Source organism: Phoenix dactylifera, unplaced genomic scaffold (assembly GCF_009389715.1).
Source record: "Phoenix dactylifera cultivar Barhee BC4 unplaced genomic scaffold, palm_55x_up_171113_PBpolish2nd_filt_p 000089F, whole genome shotgun sequence".
Lineage (NCBI taxonomy): Eukaryota > Viridiplantae > Streptophyta > Magnoliopsida > Arecales > Arecaceae > Phoenix > Phoenix dactylifera.
Window position 1 is genome coordinate 342,789 of NW_024067678.1, and position 20,319 is coordinate 363,107.

At 39.2% G+C, this 20,319-nt stretch overlaps 1 protein-coding gene, 1 long non-coding RNA gene and 1 other non-coding gene across 6 annotated transcripts in view; 2 read left to right on the top strand and 1 right to left on the bottom strand.

Moving 5' to 3' along the window:
• Positions 1–1,155: 1,155 nt before the first annotated feature.
• LOC120104730 lies at positions 1,156–3,549 on the top strand. The gene is made up of 3 exons (XR_005507090.1): positions 1,156–1,214; positions 1,337–1,444; positions 2,984–3,549. It is a non-coding gene; the product is annotated as an uncharacterized LOC120104730 (long non-coding RNA).
• A 285-nt stretch (positions 3,550–3,834) lies between these two features.
• The window catches only part of LOC103708110, a 37,332-nt gene continuing 20,847 nt past the window's right edge, over positions 3,835–20,319 (bottom strand). For 2 of the 4 annotated variants that reach the window (XM_039116357.1, XM_039116358.1), the window contains exons 4-5: positions 4,633–4,817; positions 3,835–4,554 (exon numbers count right to left, since the gene is read on the bottom strand). In XM_039116357.1, coding sequence (XP_038972285.1) covers positions 4,173–4,554; positions 4,633–4,817 — 567 coding nt within the window. In that variant the 3' untranslated portion in view covers positions 3,835–4,172. Of the gene's footprint in view, positions 4,588–4,632; positions 4,818–20,319 lie in introns of all 4 variants that reach the window. The other 2 variants (XM_039116360.1, XM_039116359.1) reach the window with 2 other exon arrangements.
• On the top strand, positions 17,505–17,610 carry LOC120104735. The gene has a single exon (XR_005507093.1). It is a non-coding gene; the product is annotated as a small nucleolar RNA R71 (small nucleolar RNA).

Below are 20,319 nucleotides of genomic sequence, written 5' to 3' on the forward strand. Positions count from 1 at the left end.
TGTTTTAACTCACTAAAAGTTAGTGAGTAGAAGAAGGAATAATTGCAATTGGATTGCAATTTAATTAAATCAATTGGACTTAATTAATTGGACTTGATCTTATTTAATAAGAGTCCGATTTGCGGTAGGACTCCTAGAGTCTTAATTAGATTAGGACTTCAAATTAAATTAGAGTCCTACTTGGAGTAGGATTTCTAAAGTCCTAATTGGATTAGGACTAGAATTGAATGAGTCCTAATTGGATTAGGATTTCATTAAGTCATAATTAATTTTAGTCTAATAGATTAAGATGACTCCTAATTAGATTAGGACTCATAGGGATTAGGTTGGGTTCACCTAATCCTCTTTGGAAGAGGATTGGACTACTATAGTTAGACACCCAATAAAGAGGCCCCACCCCACTTAATTTGATTAAGTGGGGCGTGTGGGAAGAGGAGAGAAGAGGGAGGGGCGTACGCCCCTCCCCTTGAAAATTACGTGAAGAAAAGGAGGAGGGGCGTACGCCCCTCCCCTTTGGCCTTCAAGATAAACATGAGCTCCTAAAAGTTAGGAGCTCATGCGCTAGGGCTAAGAATAAAAAAAAGGAGAAGGGCGTGGGCCCCCCCTCCCCCCTCTTATGATATTCCTTATGTGCCGTATTCTCTCCTTCTCTCCAATGATCCAGCCGTGAACCCCCCCCCCCCCCCCCCCCCCTTCAGCCTCCTTGGAGCTGCAAGAAAAAAAAAAGGAGGAGAAGAAAGATAGGTGGCAGGTGACCCATCTTTTCTCTCTTGGGCCCGCTTGACAATCCCCTCCTTTGGAAGTACGTGGGATTTTTCTCCTCCCTTTTGTGCCGTGAACCCATCTCTCCCTCTTGGGTTTCAGCCACCAGCAAGCAAAGAAAAGGAAGGAGGCATGCAGCCCTTCCTCCCTCTCTTCTTTTGGTTCCAAAAGAAAAGGAAAAGGAAAAGGCTGCAAAGGGGTTTTGCCTTCTTCCTTTTGATCTATCCTTCTTCCTCCTCTCTAAGGCAATCAAGAGTTGATTCAAAAGAGAGGATTTCAACCATCAAAACATATCTCTGCAAGGGAGCTAGCACCCCAGGGAGATTAGAGAATTTGGATTGGTCCTCTGCCTCGTGTGGATATCCATAGAGGCCGGACGCGTGTGCGGCTTTAAGCGAACCTTCAACAAATACCACGATCATCAGATTGCGGTGATCATCTACCCGCACAAGGTGAAGATCTGATCTTCTTAATCATATAAAAAGTATTTAATCCTAATCTATCTACGAACGACGGTTTTAAAATATGTTCATGCGATGAACGGAATCTCGCGCATGTCTTCCGCTGCGCGCAGAATTTTTCTGAAATTTTCTGCGGCGTGCGAGGAATTCCAACACCCGAGCCCCGATCGGCGATCGAAGATGCCGCTTCTCCGCTGCCGTCGACCTCGCCGTCGTCTGAGGTAAGCCTTCTCCTCCTCCTTCTCCTCCTCGTCCTCCTCCTCCTCCTCTTTGTTTTCTTAAGAGGCATCCCATACTTTAAAAATGTATATCATGTTCCTTTCTTGGGTTATCAGTTCCTTTTTTTCAAAGGAAAGAACAGGGTTTATATTTAATATTTGCCAATCTGTTTAATAGTTATGTTGTACAGAGAAGCATAACATTGGAGTTCGATGTATCTGTTTGTGAATCTGTTTGATGCATAACTCTGGAAGTCAAGTATTTTTTGTCATTTGTGTGATTGCGATTGTGTATCTGTTTATGCAGAAAATATATGTACTCACTGAGAATTTATTTTTCTGATGGTCATGTGAAATAATTGATTTGTTTTGACCATTCAATCATACAAAGTCACATCATAAATCTCTTAATTGTTGGTCTAAATAAACAAATATAATCCTTACCACCAACACCTAATCACTTGCAAAAAGAGTAATCATTTATTCAATAACTGCTCCGCAACAAGAATGCAATCTATTTTGTGTCTGCAATAATGCTGCAAGAAACAACCAACTATCTTGGGATTTTATAAATTTAAGATAGAGATGACACACTTTTGGGGCCACTGTATTGGCATTTGTTAATTACATCTTTGAATTATTTCTTGGATTACAGGTTGGAAGCCCAGAGGCAATATCACATTCTGGATTAACAATAACAAACAGAATATAAACAAGTGGAGATGATAAATAATATTGAACAGGGGTATTGGGTCCTTAAATCCAGAGTTTAGTGCTGTCACTTCTAATGTCTATCTGGTGACTTTGCCTTTCTGCCATGAGACTCTTACAAGCTTGATTCTTTAAGAAGAGGGTTGAAACATAACTTCTGACTATATAAGCTTTGGAATGCCGGCCCCTTTACAGGCATTCCGTAGACCTAAGCTCTTGTGGTTATGAATCAGACTTCAGGACACTTGGTAATGCACAACAAATTGTTCCATGAAAAAAGTTCGTATAGGTCTTCTGTCTGATAAGAATCCCATACTCAAACTATGGTTGTCAGTATAGTATAGGACTGCATCAATCCGTACAAGGTGCATGGACTCACACCAGTAGGGGAGTGATACTTTTATGAAAGTTCGTGAAGACTAACACCAGTAGGGCATGACTTAAGCTTGAACAACTCTATCTAGCTTATCTTCTGAGCTTGAAAATCCTGCTCTTTTACGACTGGTCTGAGGTTGAACAACATAAAGCTAATTTCCCTTTATAATTACCTGAACTTAATTTATAGCCCCTCCAAGAGTCATACATAAATTCATTAATCAAACTTGATCAACCTAATATTTTTGACCATTTATTATAGTTAGTTGATGACCAATTAATTTTTAGGTGTTGTTCTTAAATTCTCAATATAGCTTCAGAGGCTACAATTTTAAGCAATTGGTTAATAAAGCTACATGCAGGATTTTGGAGGTTTCTATCCTTTCAAAGCAATCCAATATTTTTTATTTGAGATCTTTTGAAACTTTTTTATACTTTTTGTTCAAAATACTGCAGATAGAAATACATGGTCCTATCAATTCATCTTCATTTTGGTTGTTGCCGTTGTCGCTGATGCTCATAGATGTCGATAGGCCATGTAAGGGGAGTGGGGAAGGGGATGGGGAAGAAGAAGGGAGTACAGAAAGATAAAGTGCAGAAAGGCAAATGGGACCAATTGATAGTATCTGCAAAATAACATGGAGCTGGAGTAGAATATCAAAATACTTCAGACAGGATCCTTTCTGGAGTTTTTTTTTTCACTTAGGAACCCTTAGCCTATCAATATTTTGTAACCTTTTTACTGTGAGATTTGTAAATTCAGGTGTTTTCAAGAGTTCTTGGCTATTCAGGCACCCTCTAATGTAAAGTCAATAGGTTGCATCCTGCTCTAGCCACGCATGCCAAAAGCTTGAAACAATGTCTGCATGTACAGAAGTGGATGAAACCAGCATCGCATGCTGGGCTCCAAGCCTTACAGATTAAATAGTAGCAGAAAACATTATATTGGACCCAGGTAAAGCCCTTAAACAGGGTGGAGTTGTTTCTCCTCTCATGCTTTACATATTTGATATTGTCTCTAACCGAATGATCCCTACTTTGATCAGCTTTATGAGTAAGTTTGATTTAGCATCTATACATTTAAAATTTAGTAAATGGATTCATTACGAAATACACCGAGAAATAGTTTGAGGCTAGTTTTTAATTCTGTTCTTGTGAAATATATATTTTATGAACACACAAGTTTTAAAACCATTGCAACCAATGACGTTCAATCTTAATGTTTTTGGTTTTGGCAGACTCCACGCGCGTTTGTATAGACTGAATTCACACGAGTATTAATGACAATGATGATCGCAGCTCAGCAATGAAAACGATGCCCCCAGGAAAGATTTTTTTTTTCTCTAAATAATAATATCTAACACAGCCTGTTCACTTCTTTCTGCTGTAGAACGACCGAGCTAGAATTACTTCTTCAACGAAAAAAGGATAATATCTTACAGACCATAATAGAGATCTAATTGTCCCTTTCTTCATGATGTGATTTTGTATAAACACAGTGTCAGTGTTACAAGCCATTATTCAGCAGTAGAACAGCCGATCCAATAAACACTCACCCAAGTATCAAGCAGATATTGCGTCAACTCAATCAGGTTGACACCCCTTTTGTTTGAGAAAAAAAAGCTGAGATTTCAGGCTCAATTGGTCACGACAGCTCAGCACCAACTCTAATATCATAATCCATTTTGTTTTGAGGGATATTGTAAAACTCTGCCAAGTATTCCAAAGCTTCGAGATTCCCATTGCAAACTTTCCACAATGACGCAACCTCTCCTCTAGCTACAGTTCCCCATTTCTCGCAATCACCCATGAAATCTAATAGCTTCGAATAAAAAGAATCATAATTTATAAGCAGGAAAGGGATAGGAAGTTTAGACCCAATTCTCTCCAGTTGAATCAATGCTAGAATCTCGAAAACCTCATCTAAGGTTCCAATCCCACCAGGGAAAGCAACCACAGCTGTCCTGTCAGATGGATTGTTCCTCACTGCAGCATCCACCAACCCATGTTTCCTTGCTGAGAAGAACCTGCTTTGATGACTTCACAAATGAGATTTCAATCTACATCCAAAGGCATTCTGCATTAAGGGTTATTTTACTAATTACCTGCACGTAAGGTATGTTTCCAAAGGGAGATAGGGATGGAAGTTTGAGGTTGTCCATTCACCTGATTCCCTTGCTATCTTGAATCCACCAACTGGCTTCTTTGCTTCAAGAGCACCTTTAATGGCAGCATCCATGAGACCAGGACCAACACCTGTCCATGTGGTGCAGTCTAAAAGATTTGCAATCTGTAGCGATAATGGATGACACATTAATACATCCAGTGGTTTTTAATAGCAAGCATATGATGTTTATAAGCATGGTAACTCTTCCCAGAACATACATAAGCACGTCTATCCACATAGATAGTGCACTTACTGATATCAACATTTAGTGGGATGGGAAATATTCAATCTCAAAGATCACTAGACAAACATAACTAGGTGACTTTCCGTCGAGCAAGAGCCACCTACTGCATATGACACGTTTCTTGTACAGACATATTGCAATAACCCAACCTATACTCAGAAAAATACATATATGGAAATGAATGTTAAAGTCTGGAACTAAGCCATCTTGTTGAAACAATAAATGTTGTTTAGTGTCGTCTTAGATAAATTTTCTTGCCGGGTTTTGGGTATTGTCAATATTTGGCTATAATAGAAATTATGAGGTCCTGAGATTTGAGAAATACCTGAACATTTAAAAATTGAAATGTTGATACAACACCAAAAATTGAAATGTTGATACAACACCAAAAATTGGGAATTTATACTAGAGTTGGCAAATCAACTTTTTAATCTTGAGGAATTTGAGGTTTTAAGTATCTTTATGGAATGCAAAAGGGGGATACTAATTACATATATTTGCTTAAAATAGAGATGAACCCTAGCAGCTAACCTCCTCAACCGACCTAGGAAACTAACCAGTCAAACCGACCTATTGGGCCCCAAATTGTACTTGCAAGCCTGTAAATAGAGCATAATGTGGACTGTTGTATAGGAAGACAAGGATGATAGGCTTTGAGAGAGTGAAGAAGGGTAGCTAGCCTAGAAAGAAGATGATGATGATGATGATGTTCTTAAAACCAAGGGTCCTTTCAAAAATTTACAGTTTCCTTTACAAGCAATTCTTCCATGTGTCTTAAGATAGAAGTTCCTTTAGTATTCCACTAAATATCAAACTCGTGTCGTTTTAAAGTTCTAAATCTTACAATCACTTCCAAAGTTTATGTTTTTGAATTCAACTCTGTATTTGTATCAAATTGAAGTTGTTTTGAAACCTATGAATGCTGAGAAAGATTCCATGTTTTTTATATGAAAATCTGAACTTAGTTTTGAAATTATTTTTCAACTCTGTATTTGTATCAAATGGAAGTTGTTTTGAAACCTACAAATGCTGAAAAACTTTCCAGGTTTTTTATATGAAAATCTGAACCTAGTTTTGAAACTATTTTTCGACCCTACTTGAACATCATGAAACCATGTGGGTTTTGAAATTTTTTAAGTTTTATGACTTGAAATCACATCTCTATTAGATTTTCTAAACATTTAAAGCATTGTTTTGAAGTTCTAATCTCATTGGGATAACAATTTCTAGGTCCAAATCTGTAAAATAAAAATTTTGATCAAATAAACTTTTGGCATGCAATTTGTGAATATCTGTTAAATCTAAAAATAATAACATGATTCCAAATTATAAGTGGATCTCATATGTGGCCACACTTGCATTATCGATGAGGTACCTTTGGCTGGGTGGTACATGTGGCCACATTTGGAATTATAAATGACCATATATCCAGTCCCCTAGCGAGGTGGTATATGAGTGGACTTATCAGAATAACTGATGTGGAGCTTTTGGCTAGGTGGCATATGTGACCTAAAATGGATTACCAATAACGACATTTATAGGCCCTTAGCCAAGTTGTCAGAATAGACTTTTGAGGATATGAATGACCTCACCTGTGTTAACAATGATAATTGCAATTTGCGAGAGGCTCTACGAGAAAACGTGATATTAAGTGAAAAATTAAAGTTAAGAAATGCTAGGAAGCCGTGCTTGGCTATCATTCCTTCTCTTTTAATAGGTCAATCCAACATGGTCTAAATTGCTTAGAGAAGGCAACAGCATCTTTTGACTTGCAACATAAGTAAGCACATGATACCAAAACTGCCCTCTTGTTACATGAGTTATCTTTCAAGAACATGCTTGATGCAAGATTACTTAGATGGCCTGCTTATGCATAGATGGGCGACTTGAGGTCTATCCTTTAGCTTTTCCATATCATATAAATATAGCTTACCCTAACTAAAGGACCAAGAAACTAATAAATCACGAAACATGAAACTTGAGGCCTAGGTAACTTGTATATCAAGTAATTTGACCGAAAAATAACTTAAGAATTGGATTACTTAAGGACTAAGTAAATATGATTGTTTAGATGTTTCAATATGTTACATTGACGCTCCAAGTTACTAGATGACAACTTCAATAAGCATACACTTATCCTGCATGGATCTCATCCTCAAGATCTTAGTGCCACTTCAATGCTAGATCGAGCTATAAGTCTCCAAGATTTGATGATAGAGACCAACACAAAACTTTCTAGTGAGCTCGCTTGTTTTGGTGCTCTTGGATCATCGTTCATGAAGCTTTTAATCATCTGATTAGCGGCAAGCATCGTTGAATCTAAGAAATCAACATAGTAAGGATTTTTCAAAGTATCGCCATAGAATCACAACCCTTGAAAGTTCACAATCCATGTCATGCTTGTTTAGAAGTTTCTCTAAATTGGATCTTTAAAGCCTTCAATCTTCTTGATCAGATCCTTAGGATGTGGTGCACCTTTATCTACAAGAACCTTGTATGAAGGATTGCTACTTGTAGGATCTCCAAAACATCTCTAATTGCAGATCTTGTCTAACGTATTTTCGACTGCCAGACCTTTAATATGTGGTTCATCATATAGCTTGACTTCTAATTGCAGATCTTCAAAACTTCCTTGCACAATGATGAAAAACCTCAATCTTGAAATTCAACTAGTTTGACACAATGATTACTAGTCAAAGGTAGAATAAAAAGGAGATCAAGGAAAATAAAAGATTAATAGATTAGGATCCTTTTGCTTTGATACCAAATTGATAAAGGATCACTTGGGGGTTGGCCTGCTTACACATAGATGGGCCTAATGGAGAGGAAATCAAGAAAAGAGAGAAAGAAAGCAGACAGGAAGAAATTAGAGAGGGAGAAGAATAGATAGAGAGGGATAAGAGGTAAGAAACAGTTTTCTTCACAACATACTCGCATACAATACATGATTTAGGACTATCCACCAGCCTTTCTATATCATGCAAATATAGCCTCCTACCCTAACTTAAAGACCAAGTAAATAATAATATTAAGAAACCTGTAATTTGAGCCTACGTAACTAGTACATTAAGTAATTTGACAGCCAAGTAATTTAAAGATTAAGTTACTTAAGATAAGAGCTAAGTAACCTAAGGACTAGGACTTTGACAAAATATTAAACAGACACAAACCCAACAGATGAACAAATTTGCAGCATATGGTAGTTCTAATGTTTCAAATATTAACCTTTGATGCATCAAATAACTGGACAAGGGCTTGAATAATCATGGTATAGATTGTACCACATGATCCAAGCCCTTGACTTCATTAATGCTACTTCCACTTTTCTAGACCGAACCATCCCACCAAATCATGACTTAAGAATAAGAGAGAGCACTATTGGCTTATGACAAAGAAAATGAAGATGAAGATGCTTCATAACACAAGGAAAGTGTAAATAACTAAGGAAATAAGACAGAACCAAAAAACAATGGTGATAGGCCATTTTAGAACCACCAAATCATGCAAGAATATTGCAAAAAGATGCCATTACTTGCGCTAGACTAGTTACTGAGGTACATAGAGAGATAGAACTAAGAGTTGTTTTTTGATGAAAACAGAATTTGGCGTTGTTATCAGAAAAACCATTAGAAAAAACAATTACAGTTTCATAATTTGAGAGTTATAATCCCATCCTCTCTTATCAATCAATCACCTTGGTTCCTCAAGAAGAACTACAAAAGAGAAGAGAAGAGTAAAAAGATTAAAACCATGGCTTTCATAACTAATTACTCATTGACATATATATAATATATATGTATATGTGTATGCATGTATATATATATATATATTAGGAGCAAAAAACAGAGAGCAACATTTATAACTATAACAATAATGAGGATGTTAAAGTACAGGGGAGTCACAAGCACCAAGTTTTGGCGACCTAGGAATAGATGTTGCAGTTAAGGCAGTTAACTACTAGCTCTCAACCACAACTTGGATTCTTCTAGCACCATCCATCATACAGTCATGGTAGGCACCACCAAATTGTCCAATAGGCTCTTTAAATTATCCCGAGCCCCAACTCAGCCCTTTTCGAGCCCCGTTCACTCTTTAAAGCATCCAAGCCCCCTCAACCCCCCTATCGAAGCCCTAAACGTCATCCGAGCCCGGTTCATCTTCATCTAGCATGGTGGGCTCCACGAGGTCCTCTCTCGCCCTCTATCTCTCTTCCTCTCTCTCCCTCCTCCCCACCTCCCTCTCCTTCCTCCTCTCCCCCTTCTCCCTCTCCCTCCCTCTCTCTCTACCTTCCTCCCCTTCTCAGCCCTCTCTCTCCATGTTTCCATCATCCATGGCATGTTCTGCCACCAGATCCGCACTCCTCAAGCTTTCTCCATCTTCCATGGCCTCCTTTATTGTTGCATCAACGCTCCCTAGGCCTCCACCACTAAATCCATGCTCCCCGAAACTTCTTGATCGGTTCTTTCAATTTCAAAAATAAACCACGCAATAGCACGTATCCTGTAGGATAGTGATTACGGGTGTCGGTCCACAGGGATTGTAGAATAAGTTATTTTTCTTTTAAAAGTAAATCAAGAAGAAGAATTTGCTAACTTAATTTAACTAAATTAAACTATGAGTGCAAATTAGAATTTATCAAAGTAGATGGATCTAGGGTTTGGAATCCACCGCGTAGCATGGCATTAGGGATTGTGTTCTTAATTTTTATCTTTTGGAGAGGCATGCAAATTGGCTACAAGCCTTTTAAAATAAAAACATAAAAAGTTTTAGGAAAATCCATCTTCGGTATAGCATGAAGTGTCTACCTAAGTATGCTAATCTAGGGTGCAGCACACCTCATCTTCCTAGGCATGGATTATCTTAGACTACTTTAGCAAACACGAATAGTAAATGGCATGCTCAAGGTTTAAACATCATAAAAGAAATATTTCATTGAAGATAAGAATTTAAACAAGCTCCAAAATAATAAAAAAAATAAGAACCACAATGCCCTGATACATTGCTAGGGCTTCATCCAGCCCTAGATTGGATGTTTAGCCAAGCATGGCTTCCGGACGACCTCCTATCTTCAAATGAAATTGATCAACTCCCATTATTCCCAAAATATCAAAACTATTCTCTTTCCTCCCCTTTTTCTCTCTTTTTTTATTTCTTTTTCTCTCTTTTCTCTCGGCTGGTGGCTTCTTTTCTTCACCGAAACAGGGGTCTCCCCTGTTTTTTTTTTCTTCTCAACCAAGCTCCCCCCTTTTTCTTCTCTTCCGTCTTCCTCTTATAGATCGCTGAAAACCCAGCGGTCGATTCCCAGAGAGGAGGAGGGCGTGGTCTGCGGTCTTTGATCTCGCGGAGGCTGGATTATGGACGCTGTTGCATGCGGGTGATGGCTGGAAATAGGCGTGATCCGTGAAGCTCGGACGCGGAAGAGTTTGGCTCACAGGCTGCTGCGGCTTCCTTGACGGATGGCTGGAGGATCCAACGGATGCATTCCGGGCGAATTACGGGGAGATTGGATCACGGAAGAGGAGGATACGCTGGGAGATTGATGATCACTAGCTGCACGCGGCTGATGGCGGACACTCGAGGATGCTGGGACGAGCCGATCACGCTTGGAGCTAGGAATCCGGAGGAGGAGGAGTCGCTACGCCATCTCTGGGATTCGGAAGCTGGTGGCTGGATCGACGATGATTGCGGAGGAGATTCGGTGTGGATGCGGGAGAGCTGAAGAAGAAGGTGGCTGGATCGGTGGCTTCGGATGCTCCGTGGATGGCTGATCACGGACGGCTAGGAAGAGAGACTGGCCGCGGGATCGACGGGAGGACATCGTGGAAGGTGGACGGCCGCGGGATCGACGGGAAGATGCAGTGGAAGGTGGACGGCCGAGATGCTCTGCGGGAGGAAGGAGATGAATAGTGAATGAGTTTTTTTTTTTCTAACACTGTTCATATGAACAGTGTTTTCACGGAACACTGTTCATATGAACAGTGATTCTAGTAATTTTTCTCCAAATTACTGTGGATATTTTATTATTTTTTTAATTTTAAAATTATGAATTTTACACGAAGGTAGGTACGAAATTGGTTGGAAATTGGCTTTGGATTTGAGATGGGTCATGATCGTTGATTTGCTTGAACTTGTTCTCGAGCCCAATGTTATTTAAATTTAATTCTTGCTAAACTGCTTCAAACTGGACTCAACAGGGCTAAAAGCAGGATCATGACTTAATAAGAGGGTTAATCAAATATTTTCCTATACAATTATAACTTTTAATCTAATTAAGACCAAAGCCCATTTAATTATAACCTCAGCCGGGTCAACACAATCTCTTTATATGTTTTTCTATAGTTTTCATTAAAGATTGCAATCAAGAGAGAGACAAGTTCAGAATCTGGTTTAAGAAAAGAATTATTTACCTCTTACCATAATTTAAATTTAATTCAATGTTTATTCAATTTCATGGTAAAATATGTATTTATCAGTTTAAAAACATTGATAAGTGCTATAGAAAGATAACTAAATTATTAATTATTAAGCACTTATCACACCCCCAAACTTATGTTTTGCTAGTCCTCGAGCAAAATAAAATTAGAAAAGAAAAACTCTAACTCACTTTCGCAGGCATCGCGATTGCATTTACCATATGCAACAAGGCTTTAAACTCCTAGGTTACCCTAGTGGACGAGTTATAGTCTCGTGAGGGTTTCCAGTGAAGATACCCACAAACTTCAATAAATCATTTATTGTTATGATTAATTTGTTGCTGTTGTTTGTTTTATATTTTTTTATTATTATATATATATATATATATTATTATTATTATTTTAATTCCTTTTTTTTTTAAATTCAATTGATCTATGAAGTGAAAATCAAATTCCAAATGCATACTAGCTAAGAATTTCGAAAACTCTCTTTTTTTTCTTTTTTTTCTGTTCCTTTTTATATATATATTGTGCACTTTTACTCTCGTGGTGATTTCTCCGTGTAACGAGCAATCAGTCGACAACTCTCACACCAGTTGGCACAAGATGTCAGGCATCAAGACTCCCCTACGGAGTTATGCTCGGAGTTCTCATCACAAGCCCACTTGATCCTTGACAATAGGTAGCCCTTTTCGATGTTCCTGACTAAATTCATTATTATTGATGATTTTTTTTTTTTGGATTCGATAAATATGATTCATCAGGGTCCAAGGTTGCTACTATACTATCAACATAATGTCGAGCTTAGACCTTAGAAGGGTCGGCCAGTGTGTAGTGAAATTCTAAAGTATTAATTAGCTTATAACTCCCTAAGAGAGACTTAATAAAAAGAACTTAAATTTGTATTACTTCCGACTAGTCATTGGGCTGTTTAGATTTTATATACCTTGTGTGTTTATCATTCTCGCATTAATGTATAGAAATTAGGTTTTTTAAAAGCAAAAACTTTTTTTTTAATTTAATTTTTTATTATTATTTTAAAAATGAACACATTTTTTTATTATTTTTATATTTTTTTATTTTTTTTTTTGTGGATGAAAATCAAGATGAATACCCCAAACATAAACCTGACATTGTGAAGTGAAACGAATGCAAGAGATGCAAATAAAACCAAAAATGCTTAAAAATACTTAAAAATACCCCCAAACCTAAACCTAACATTGTCCTCAATGTTAAAGAAATTTAAGAGAATTGGGTTGCCTCCCAACAAGCGCTAAGTTTATTGTCTTCAGCCAGACACAGTGCATCCTTAATTATTTTGATAAACAGGATTCGTCAAATTAAGAGATTCGATCAATTGCCCATCGGTAACACAGTCCACATAAGGTTTTAACCTTTGACCATTGACTTTTAAAATATGTCCACCATTGAGGTGTTGGATCTCTACTGCGCCATAAGGAAAAATATTTTTCACTACGAATGGTCCATCCCACCTAGAGCGAAGTTTACCCGGGAAGAGTCGCAACTTTGAATTGAATAGCCAAACCTTTTGACCAGGTTCGAAGGACTTACGGTTAATATTTTTATCATGAAAAGCCTTAGTCCTTGCTTTATAAATTTTAGCATTTTCATAAGCCTCATTGCGTAATTCTTCAAGTTCACTTAGTTGGAGTTTTCGGTTAGGACCAGCTGCTGCCATATCTAAGTTAAACTTTTTGATAGCCCAGAAAGCTCTATGTTCAAGTTCTACCGATAAGTGACAAGCTTTTCCAAAAACTAATCGGTAGGGGGACATGCCAATAGGAATTTTGTAGGCAGTTCGGTAGGCCCAGAGTGCATCATTTATCCTTTGAGACCAATCTTTCCTATCGGGACGTACCGTTTTTTCTAAGATGTGTTTTAACTCCCTATTGGACACCTCGACTTGTCCACTTGTTTGGGGATGATATGGGGTAGCAACTTTGTGGGTGATGTTATATTTGCGAACCAAAGCCTCGAAAGACCGGTTGCAAAAATGAGATCCCCCATCACTGATGATGGCTCGGGGTGTGCCAAAACGACAAAAGATGTTTTCATGTAAAAATTTAATCACAACCTTGTGGTCATTAGTTTTAGTGGCAACAGCTTCTATCCATTTTGAAACATAATCAACCCCTACAAGAATATATTCGAAACCAAAGGATGGTGGAAAGGGACCCATGAAGTCAATACCCCATACATCAAAGATTTCTACAATTAAAATAGGATTGAGAGGCATCATATCTCTACGGGAGATGGTACCCATCCGTTGGCACCGTTCACAAGTTTGGCAAAAGTTATGGGCATCTTTGAAAAGAGTGGGCCAATAAAATCCACTCTATAAAACTTTTGCTGCAGTTTTTCTACCCCCAAAATGTCCCCCACAAGCTTGTGAATGGCAGAATGAAAGAATACTTTGAAATTCGCATTCGGGGACACATCGACGGATTACTTGATCGGGACAATACTTGAATAGATCGGGATCATCCCAATAATAGAACTTTACTTGTGAAAAGAATCGGTTCTTGTCTTGAGTTGACCAATCATCAGGAATTCGTCCTATGGCAAGGTAATTTACTATGTTTGCAAACCATGGCGTTTTCATTCCTTGTACCCCAAATAATTGTTCATCTGGGAAAGCATCATGTAAGGGTGAGGTATTTCTTAGAGGGCTCAAGAAGAATCCTAGATAAGTGGTCCGCTACGACATTTACAGTTCCTTTCTTGTCACGAATTTCTAGGTCAAATTCTTGTAGTAAAAGAATCCATCGAATCAGACGGGGTTTGGTGTCCTTCTTTGCAAGAAGATGTCAAAGGGCAGCATGATCAGTGAATACGGTAACCTTGGATCCTAAAAGGTAAGATCGAAACTTGTCTAGCGCGAATACTACAGCTAGCAATTCTTTCTCAGTGGTGGTGTAGTTCAATTGTGCATCTGAGAGTGCTTTACTAGCGTAGTAGATGACATGGGGTACCTTATCTAGTCGTTGCCCTAAAACTGCCCCAATTGCATAGTCGGATGCATCACACATTAATTCAAATGGAAGGGTCCAATTAGGGGGCCGTATGATAGGTGCAGTGGTTAATTTTGAGCGAAGATTTTCAAATGCCTCCTCGCATGCTTTATCAAAGACAAAGGGAGTGTCCTTGGCCAGAAGATTGCACAAGGGTTTGAAAATTTTACTGAAATCCTGAATGAAGCGACGGTAGAAACCAGCATGGCCAAGGAATGATCGGATTTGTTTCACAGTTTTGGGTGGAGGGAGATTGGAAATAAGATCGACTTTGGCTTTATCTACTTCAATGCCCCTCTTGGACACGACGTGTCCTAAAACTATGCCTTCTTGAACCATGAAATAGCTCTTTTCCCAACTTAATACTAGGTTGGTCTCCTTACATCTTTTCAAAACTAAGGTCAAATTGTCCAGACAATCGTCAAAGGATAGGCCAAAAACTGAGAAATCATCAATGAACACTTCTAGAAAGTTTTCCACCATATCTGAAAAAATGGCCATCATGCATCGTTGAAAAGTTGCGGGTGCATTGCATAATCCAAAAGGCATCCTCCTATATGCAAATGTCCCAAATGGGCAAGTAAAAGTGGTTTTCTCTTGATCGTCCGGGTAAACAAGTACTTGATTATATCCAGAATAACCATCTAAGAAGCAGTAAAAACCTTGACCAGCCAACCATTCCAAAATTTGATCTATGAAAGGTAGAGGAAAATGGTCTTTTCTAATCATCGAATTAAGTTTTCTGTAGTCAATACACACGCGCCAACCCGTGGTTGTGCGTGTTTGTATCAATTCTCCTTCCGTATTTTCAACCACAGTGATACCTGATTTCTTGGGTACCACTTGTGTCGGACTCACCCACTTACTATCAGAAATTGGATAAATGATTCCGGCATCTAATAATTTCACCACTTCTTTCTTGACTACCTCCTTCATGTTAGAATTGAGTCTTCTTTGCATTTCTCGGGTGGGCTTTGCATCATCTTCGAGATGAATTCGATGCATACAAACAGAGGGGTCAACCCCTTTCAAATCGGCTACAGACCATCCTATGGCATGTTTATTCTCTTCTAGCACCCTTAAAAGTTTACCCTCCTGTTCAGTAGATAAGTTGGCCGCGATAATTACAGGGAGGGTATCTTCTGGTCCTAGAAAGGCATACTTAAGAGTTGTCGGAAGTGGTTTTAACTCAAGTTTAGGTGGAGAATCAATGGAAGGACAAAGTGGTGCGCTAGCAATAGGAGGAAGAGGTTCAGATCGGATCTTCCAAGGAAGGGAACACATGGGAGATTGATTGTCGAGTAAGATGTTAACTTCTTCTATGGCCTTGTCTATATCAAAGTTGTCAATGTCAAAATGGGCCAAACATGCCTCTAAGGGGTCATCTGCTAAGATATAGGGAAGGGCTTCCTCTACAATATCATCCATTTCATCAATTAGGCAACACTCGTCTTCCCTCACATGTTGGTCAGCGGCATGAAACACATTCAACTTAATTTTCATGTTCCCAAATGATATATCCATTGCTCCAGTTCTACAGTTGATACATGCATTGGCTGTAGCTAAAAAGGGACGACCAAGAATCACAGGGATTTATTTTTTTATGTTGGGCACATGTTCCATATCAAGGACGATAAAATCTACTGGAAAATAGAATTTGTCTACCTTGACAAGAACATCTTCAATCATCCCCCGTGGTATCTTCACAGATCGATCATTCAATTGTAAGGACACCGAGGTAGGTTTTAATTCACCTAACCCAAATTTTTCATAGACTGAATAGGGTAGAAGATTCACACTTGCCCCTAGATCTAAAAGTGCTCGATCAATGGAGTTATCTCCTATGACACAGGAAATAGTGGGAGCGCCAAGATCTTTGAATTTTGGAGGGGTATTGTGTTGGAGAATGGAACTTACCTGTTCAGTAAGTAGGACCTTTTTAGGCACATGTGTCCTAGATTTTCGCTTTTGGGTGCAAAGGTCTTTGAGAAATTTGGCATAGGAGGGAACTTGTTTGATGGCATCAAGGAGTGGGAGGTTGATTTTAACTTGTTTGAAGACCTCCATCATCTCTTCTAATGAAGTTCCCTTCTTGCCAAAGGGAGAGTGTGCATTAAGTGCTTCAGGAAATGGGGCCTTTGGAATGTGGGTTTTAGCAGATGGTGAACTAGTTGAAGAAGGTTTTGGATTTTCATGTGATATGGTCTGTTCCTCTTCTTCACCTTTCTTATTGTTACCCTCCCCAACCTTATTATCTATTATACGGCCACTCCTCAGGGTAGTCAAAGCATTGGCTTGCTCATGATTTAGTTGAGTTCCTTGAGCCACGTATTGTCCCCTTGGATTACTCATTGGTTGACTTGGAAGCTTACCTTCCTCTCGTTTGTTTAATGCATTGGCTAGTTGACCCATTTGGGATTCTAGCTTAGCAATTGATTGCGTGTGAGAGTGCAATAGTTGTGTGTTTGCCTCCAAACCTTGAAGGGCAGTCAACACCTTCTCCCCAAAGGCTGTATTTCTTTGGGTTGGAGGAGGGTGTTGAAATTGATTTGAGGGACGGTAGAGATGAAAATTCTGAGGGTTTTGAAAATTTTGGGAGTAGGGTTGGGTAGTATTCGAAGCTTGCTGCCTCCAAGAAAAATTTGGATGATTCCGCCAACCCGGGTTATATGTATTGGAAAATGGGTCATTACCCGGTCTGGGCTGTGTTTGGGCAGCATTGATGTGTTCTTGCACGAGTTCGGAGAATTGGGGTGCTGAGGGGCACTAATGAATAGGATGCGATGGGCTAGAACAGATAGCACATACTTGTGCTTGGGAAGAGCTAACGACATGTCCTCCTATCATTAGTTGGTCAATCTTATGGGACAATGCATCTACCTTGCTAGACAGGTCCATAGAATGACTTATTTCACAAATGGCCCCTTTTCTTTGAAAATTCGGGGGTGCTTGACGAGAACATGAAGCATGGTGGAGGGAGTTTTCATTAAGATTTTCAAATAGTTGTCATGCTTCATGCTCATTTCGAAGCATGAAAGTCCCCCCGCATGCGGCATCAATCATCTGACGGTTTCGTTCAGTCAATCCGTTATAGAAACATTGCACTAGCTGCCACTTAGGTATTTGATGATGAGGGCATTTACGGATTAGGTCTCGAAATCTCTCCCAAGTTTCATGAAATTCTTCTCCCTCAGTTTGGGAGAAGCTTGTAATGGCACGTCTAAACTGATTCGTTCTTCCTATGGGAAAGTATTTTTTAAGGAATTCTTGTTGCATTTGATCCCAAGAACGAATCGAGTTGGCTTCTAAAGAATTCAGCCATTGTTTGGCTCTATCTTTAAGGGAGAAGGAAAATAATCTAAGTTTCAGAGCATCATCAGTGAAGTTCTGAATCTTGACAGTGGTGCAAATCTCAAGAAATTCATCTAGGTGTTTATATGGGTCTTCATTGGTGAGCCCATAAAAAGATAGGAGCATTTGGATCACACTAGACTTTATTTCATATTGTACCGCTGCTACTTCAGGTAATCGAATGCAAGATGGGAAAGTGTAAATGGTGGGAGTAAAGTACTCCCTCAGGAGTTTGGGTTGTTCTTCAGCTATCTTAAGAGGTGGGGATGATCCTAATGTTTTGATCTTAACTCGAATGTTCCTAAGGGTTCGTTCTATTTCAGGGTCAAAGGGTAATAGGTTTCGTACTCTAGAACGACTACCTTGCATACACTAGTCCTCGATCAATCAAGCATGCAATAAAAGAGAAAAGCATATCAATCCTAGTCTTTGTCCTAAAATCACTAGACAGCTCCTAACTGGTTTGAAGAGGGCACCTAAGCCTCCAATCCAGTCTAATGAACCGAGTTGACCAGGTAAGCTCCCAGGTAAGTGGAGGGGTCACGATGCGTTCGCAAAGGTCCCACTTAAAACCCACTTGCCTCGAACAGATGAACTGTCTCCCTTATAGGGACAAAGCTTGCCTAGACATCAACTAAGCCACAGAGCGAAATTGGTGCAACTTTCGGTGATCTTCGTCCTATTGAGCTCGAATGTCCCTAGGGGCCAATGTCTAGTTGATTTTAATTAAAGTGACACTATGTGAGATTGAGTTCACCTAAATTGGGCAAGAGTCCGATGATGAAATCCGGCTCTTATCTTGTTGGGGTGATTGCCCTTACTAAGTGCAGATTAATTGGTGTATGTGTATCAGGCATGCATTCACACTTTTGCTGAAATTAAAATCAAACAATCACCACAAAATTCCAAGCTAATAATTAATTTAAATAAGAAAGGTTTAGAGGTTACCAAAGAGAATTTCCCCAGCAATTTAAATTTTTTTAAGCAAACCTCTAAAGCATTCCTTTTTGATAGCCTAGATCTCCTCTTCGATTTCTAATCAAATAAGACCAAAAGAAAAATAATAATAATAATAATAAAAAATAGTAGAAGAGAAAAAAGGAGATTAAAAAAATTACAATAATAGAACATATTTTTTTTATTTTATTTTAGATATATATATTTTTTTTTTGAAATTTTATTTTTAATTAATTAAATTTTTTTTTAATGATAGGAAAAATAACTATGCTAGCAATCCCCGGCAACGGCGCCAAAAATTGATCGGTTCTTTCAATTTCAAAAATAAACCACGCAATAGCACGTATCCTGTAGGATAGTGATTACGGGTGTCGGTCCACAGGGATTGTAGAATAAGTTATTTTTTTTTTAAAAGTAAATCAAGAAGAAGAATTTGCTAACTTAATTTAACTAAATTAAACTATGAGTGCGAATTAGAATTTATCAAAGTAGATGGATCTAGGGTTTGGAATCCACCGCGTAGCATGGCATTAGGGATTGTGTTCTTAATTTTTATCTTTTGGAGAGGCATGCAAATTGGCTACAAGCCTTTTAAAATAAAAACATAAAGAGTTTTAGGAAAATCCATCTTCGGTATAGCATGAAGTGTCTACCTAAGTATGCTAATCTAGGGTGCAGCACACCTCATCTTCCTAGGCATGGATTATCTTAGACTACTTTAGCAAACACGAATAGTAAATGGCATGCTCAAGGTTTAAACATCATAAAAGAAATATTTCATTGAAGATAAGAATTTAAATAAGCTCCAAAATAATAAAAAAAATAAGAACCACAATGCCCTGATACATTGCTAGGGCTTCATCCAGCCCTAGATTGGATGTTTAGCCAAGCATGGCTTCCGGACAACCTCCCATCTTCAAATGAAATTGATCAACTCCCATTATTCCCAAAATATCAAAACTATTCTCTTTCCTCCCCTTTTTCTCTCTTTTTTTATTTCTTTTTCTCTCTTTTCTCTCGGCTGGTGGCTTCTTTTCTTCACCGAAACAGGGGTCTCCCCGGTTTTTTTTTTCTTCTCAACCGAGCTCCCCCCTTTTTCTTCTCTTCCGTCTTCCTCTTATAGATCGCTGAAAACCCAGCGGTCGATTCCCAGAGAGGAGGGCGTGGTCTGCGGTCTTTGATCTCGCGGAGGCTGGATTATGGACGCTGTTGCATGCGGGTGATGGCTGGAAATAGGCGTGATCCGTGAAGCTCGGACGCGGAAGAGTTTGGCTCACAGGCTGCTGCGGCTTCCTTGACGGATGGCTGGAGGATCCAACGGATGCATTCCGGGCGAATTACGGAGAGATTGGATCACGGAAGAGGAGGATACGCTGGGAGATTGATGATCGCTAGCTGCACGCAGCTGATGGCGGACACCCGAGGATGCTGGGACAAGCCGATCACGCTTGGAGCTAGGAATCCGGAGGAGTCGCTACGCCATCTCTGGGATTCGGAAGCTGGTGGCTGGATCGACGATGATTGCGGAGGAGATTCGGTGTGGATGCGGGAGAGCTGAAGAAGAAGGTGGTTGGATCGGTGGCTTCGGATGCTCCGTGGATGGCTGATCACGGACGGCTAGGAAGAGA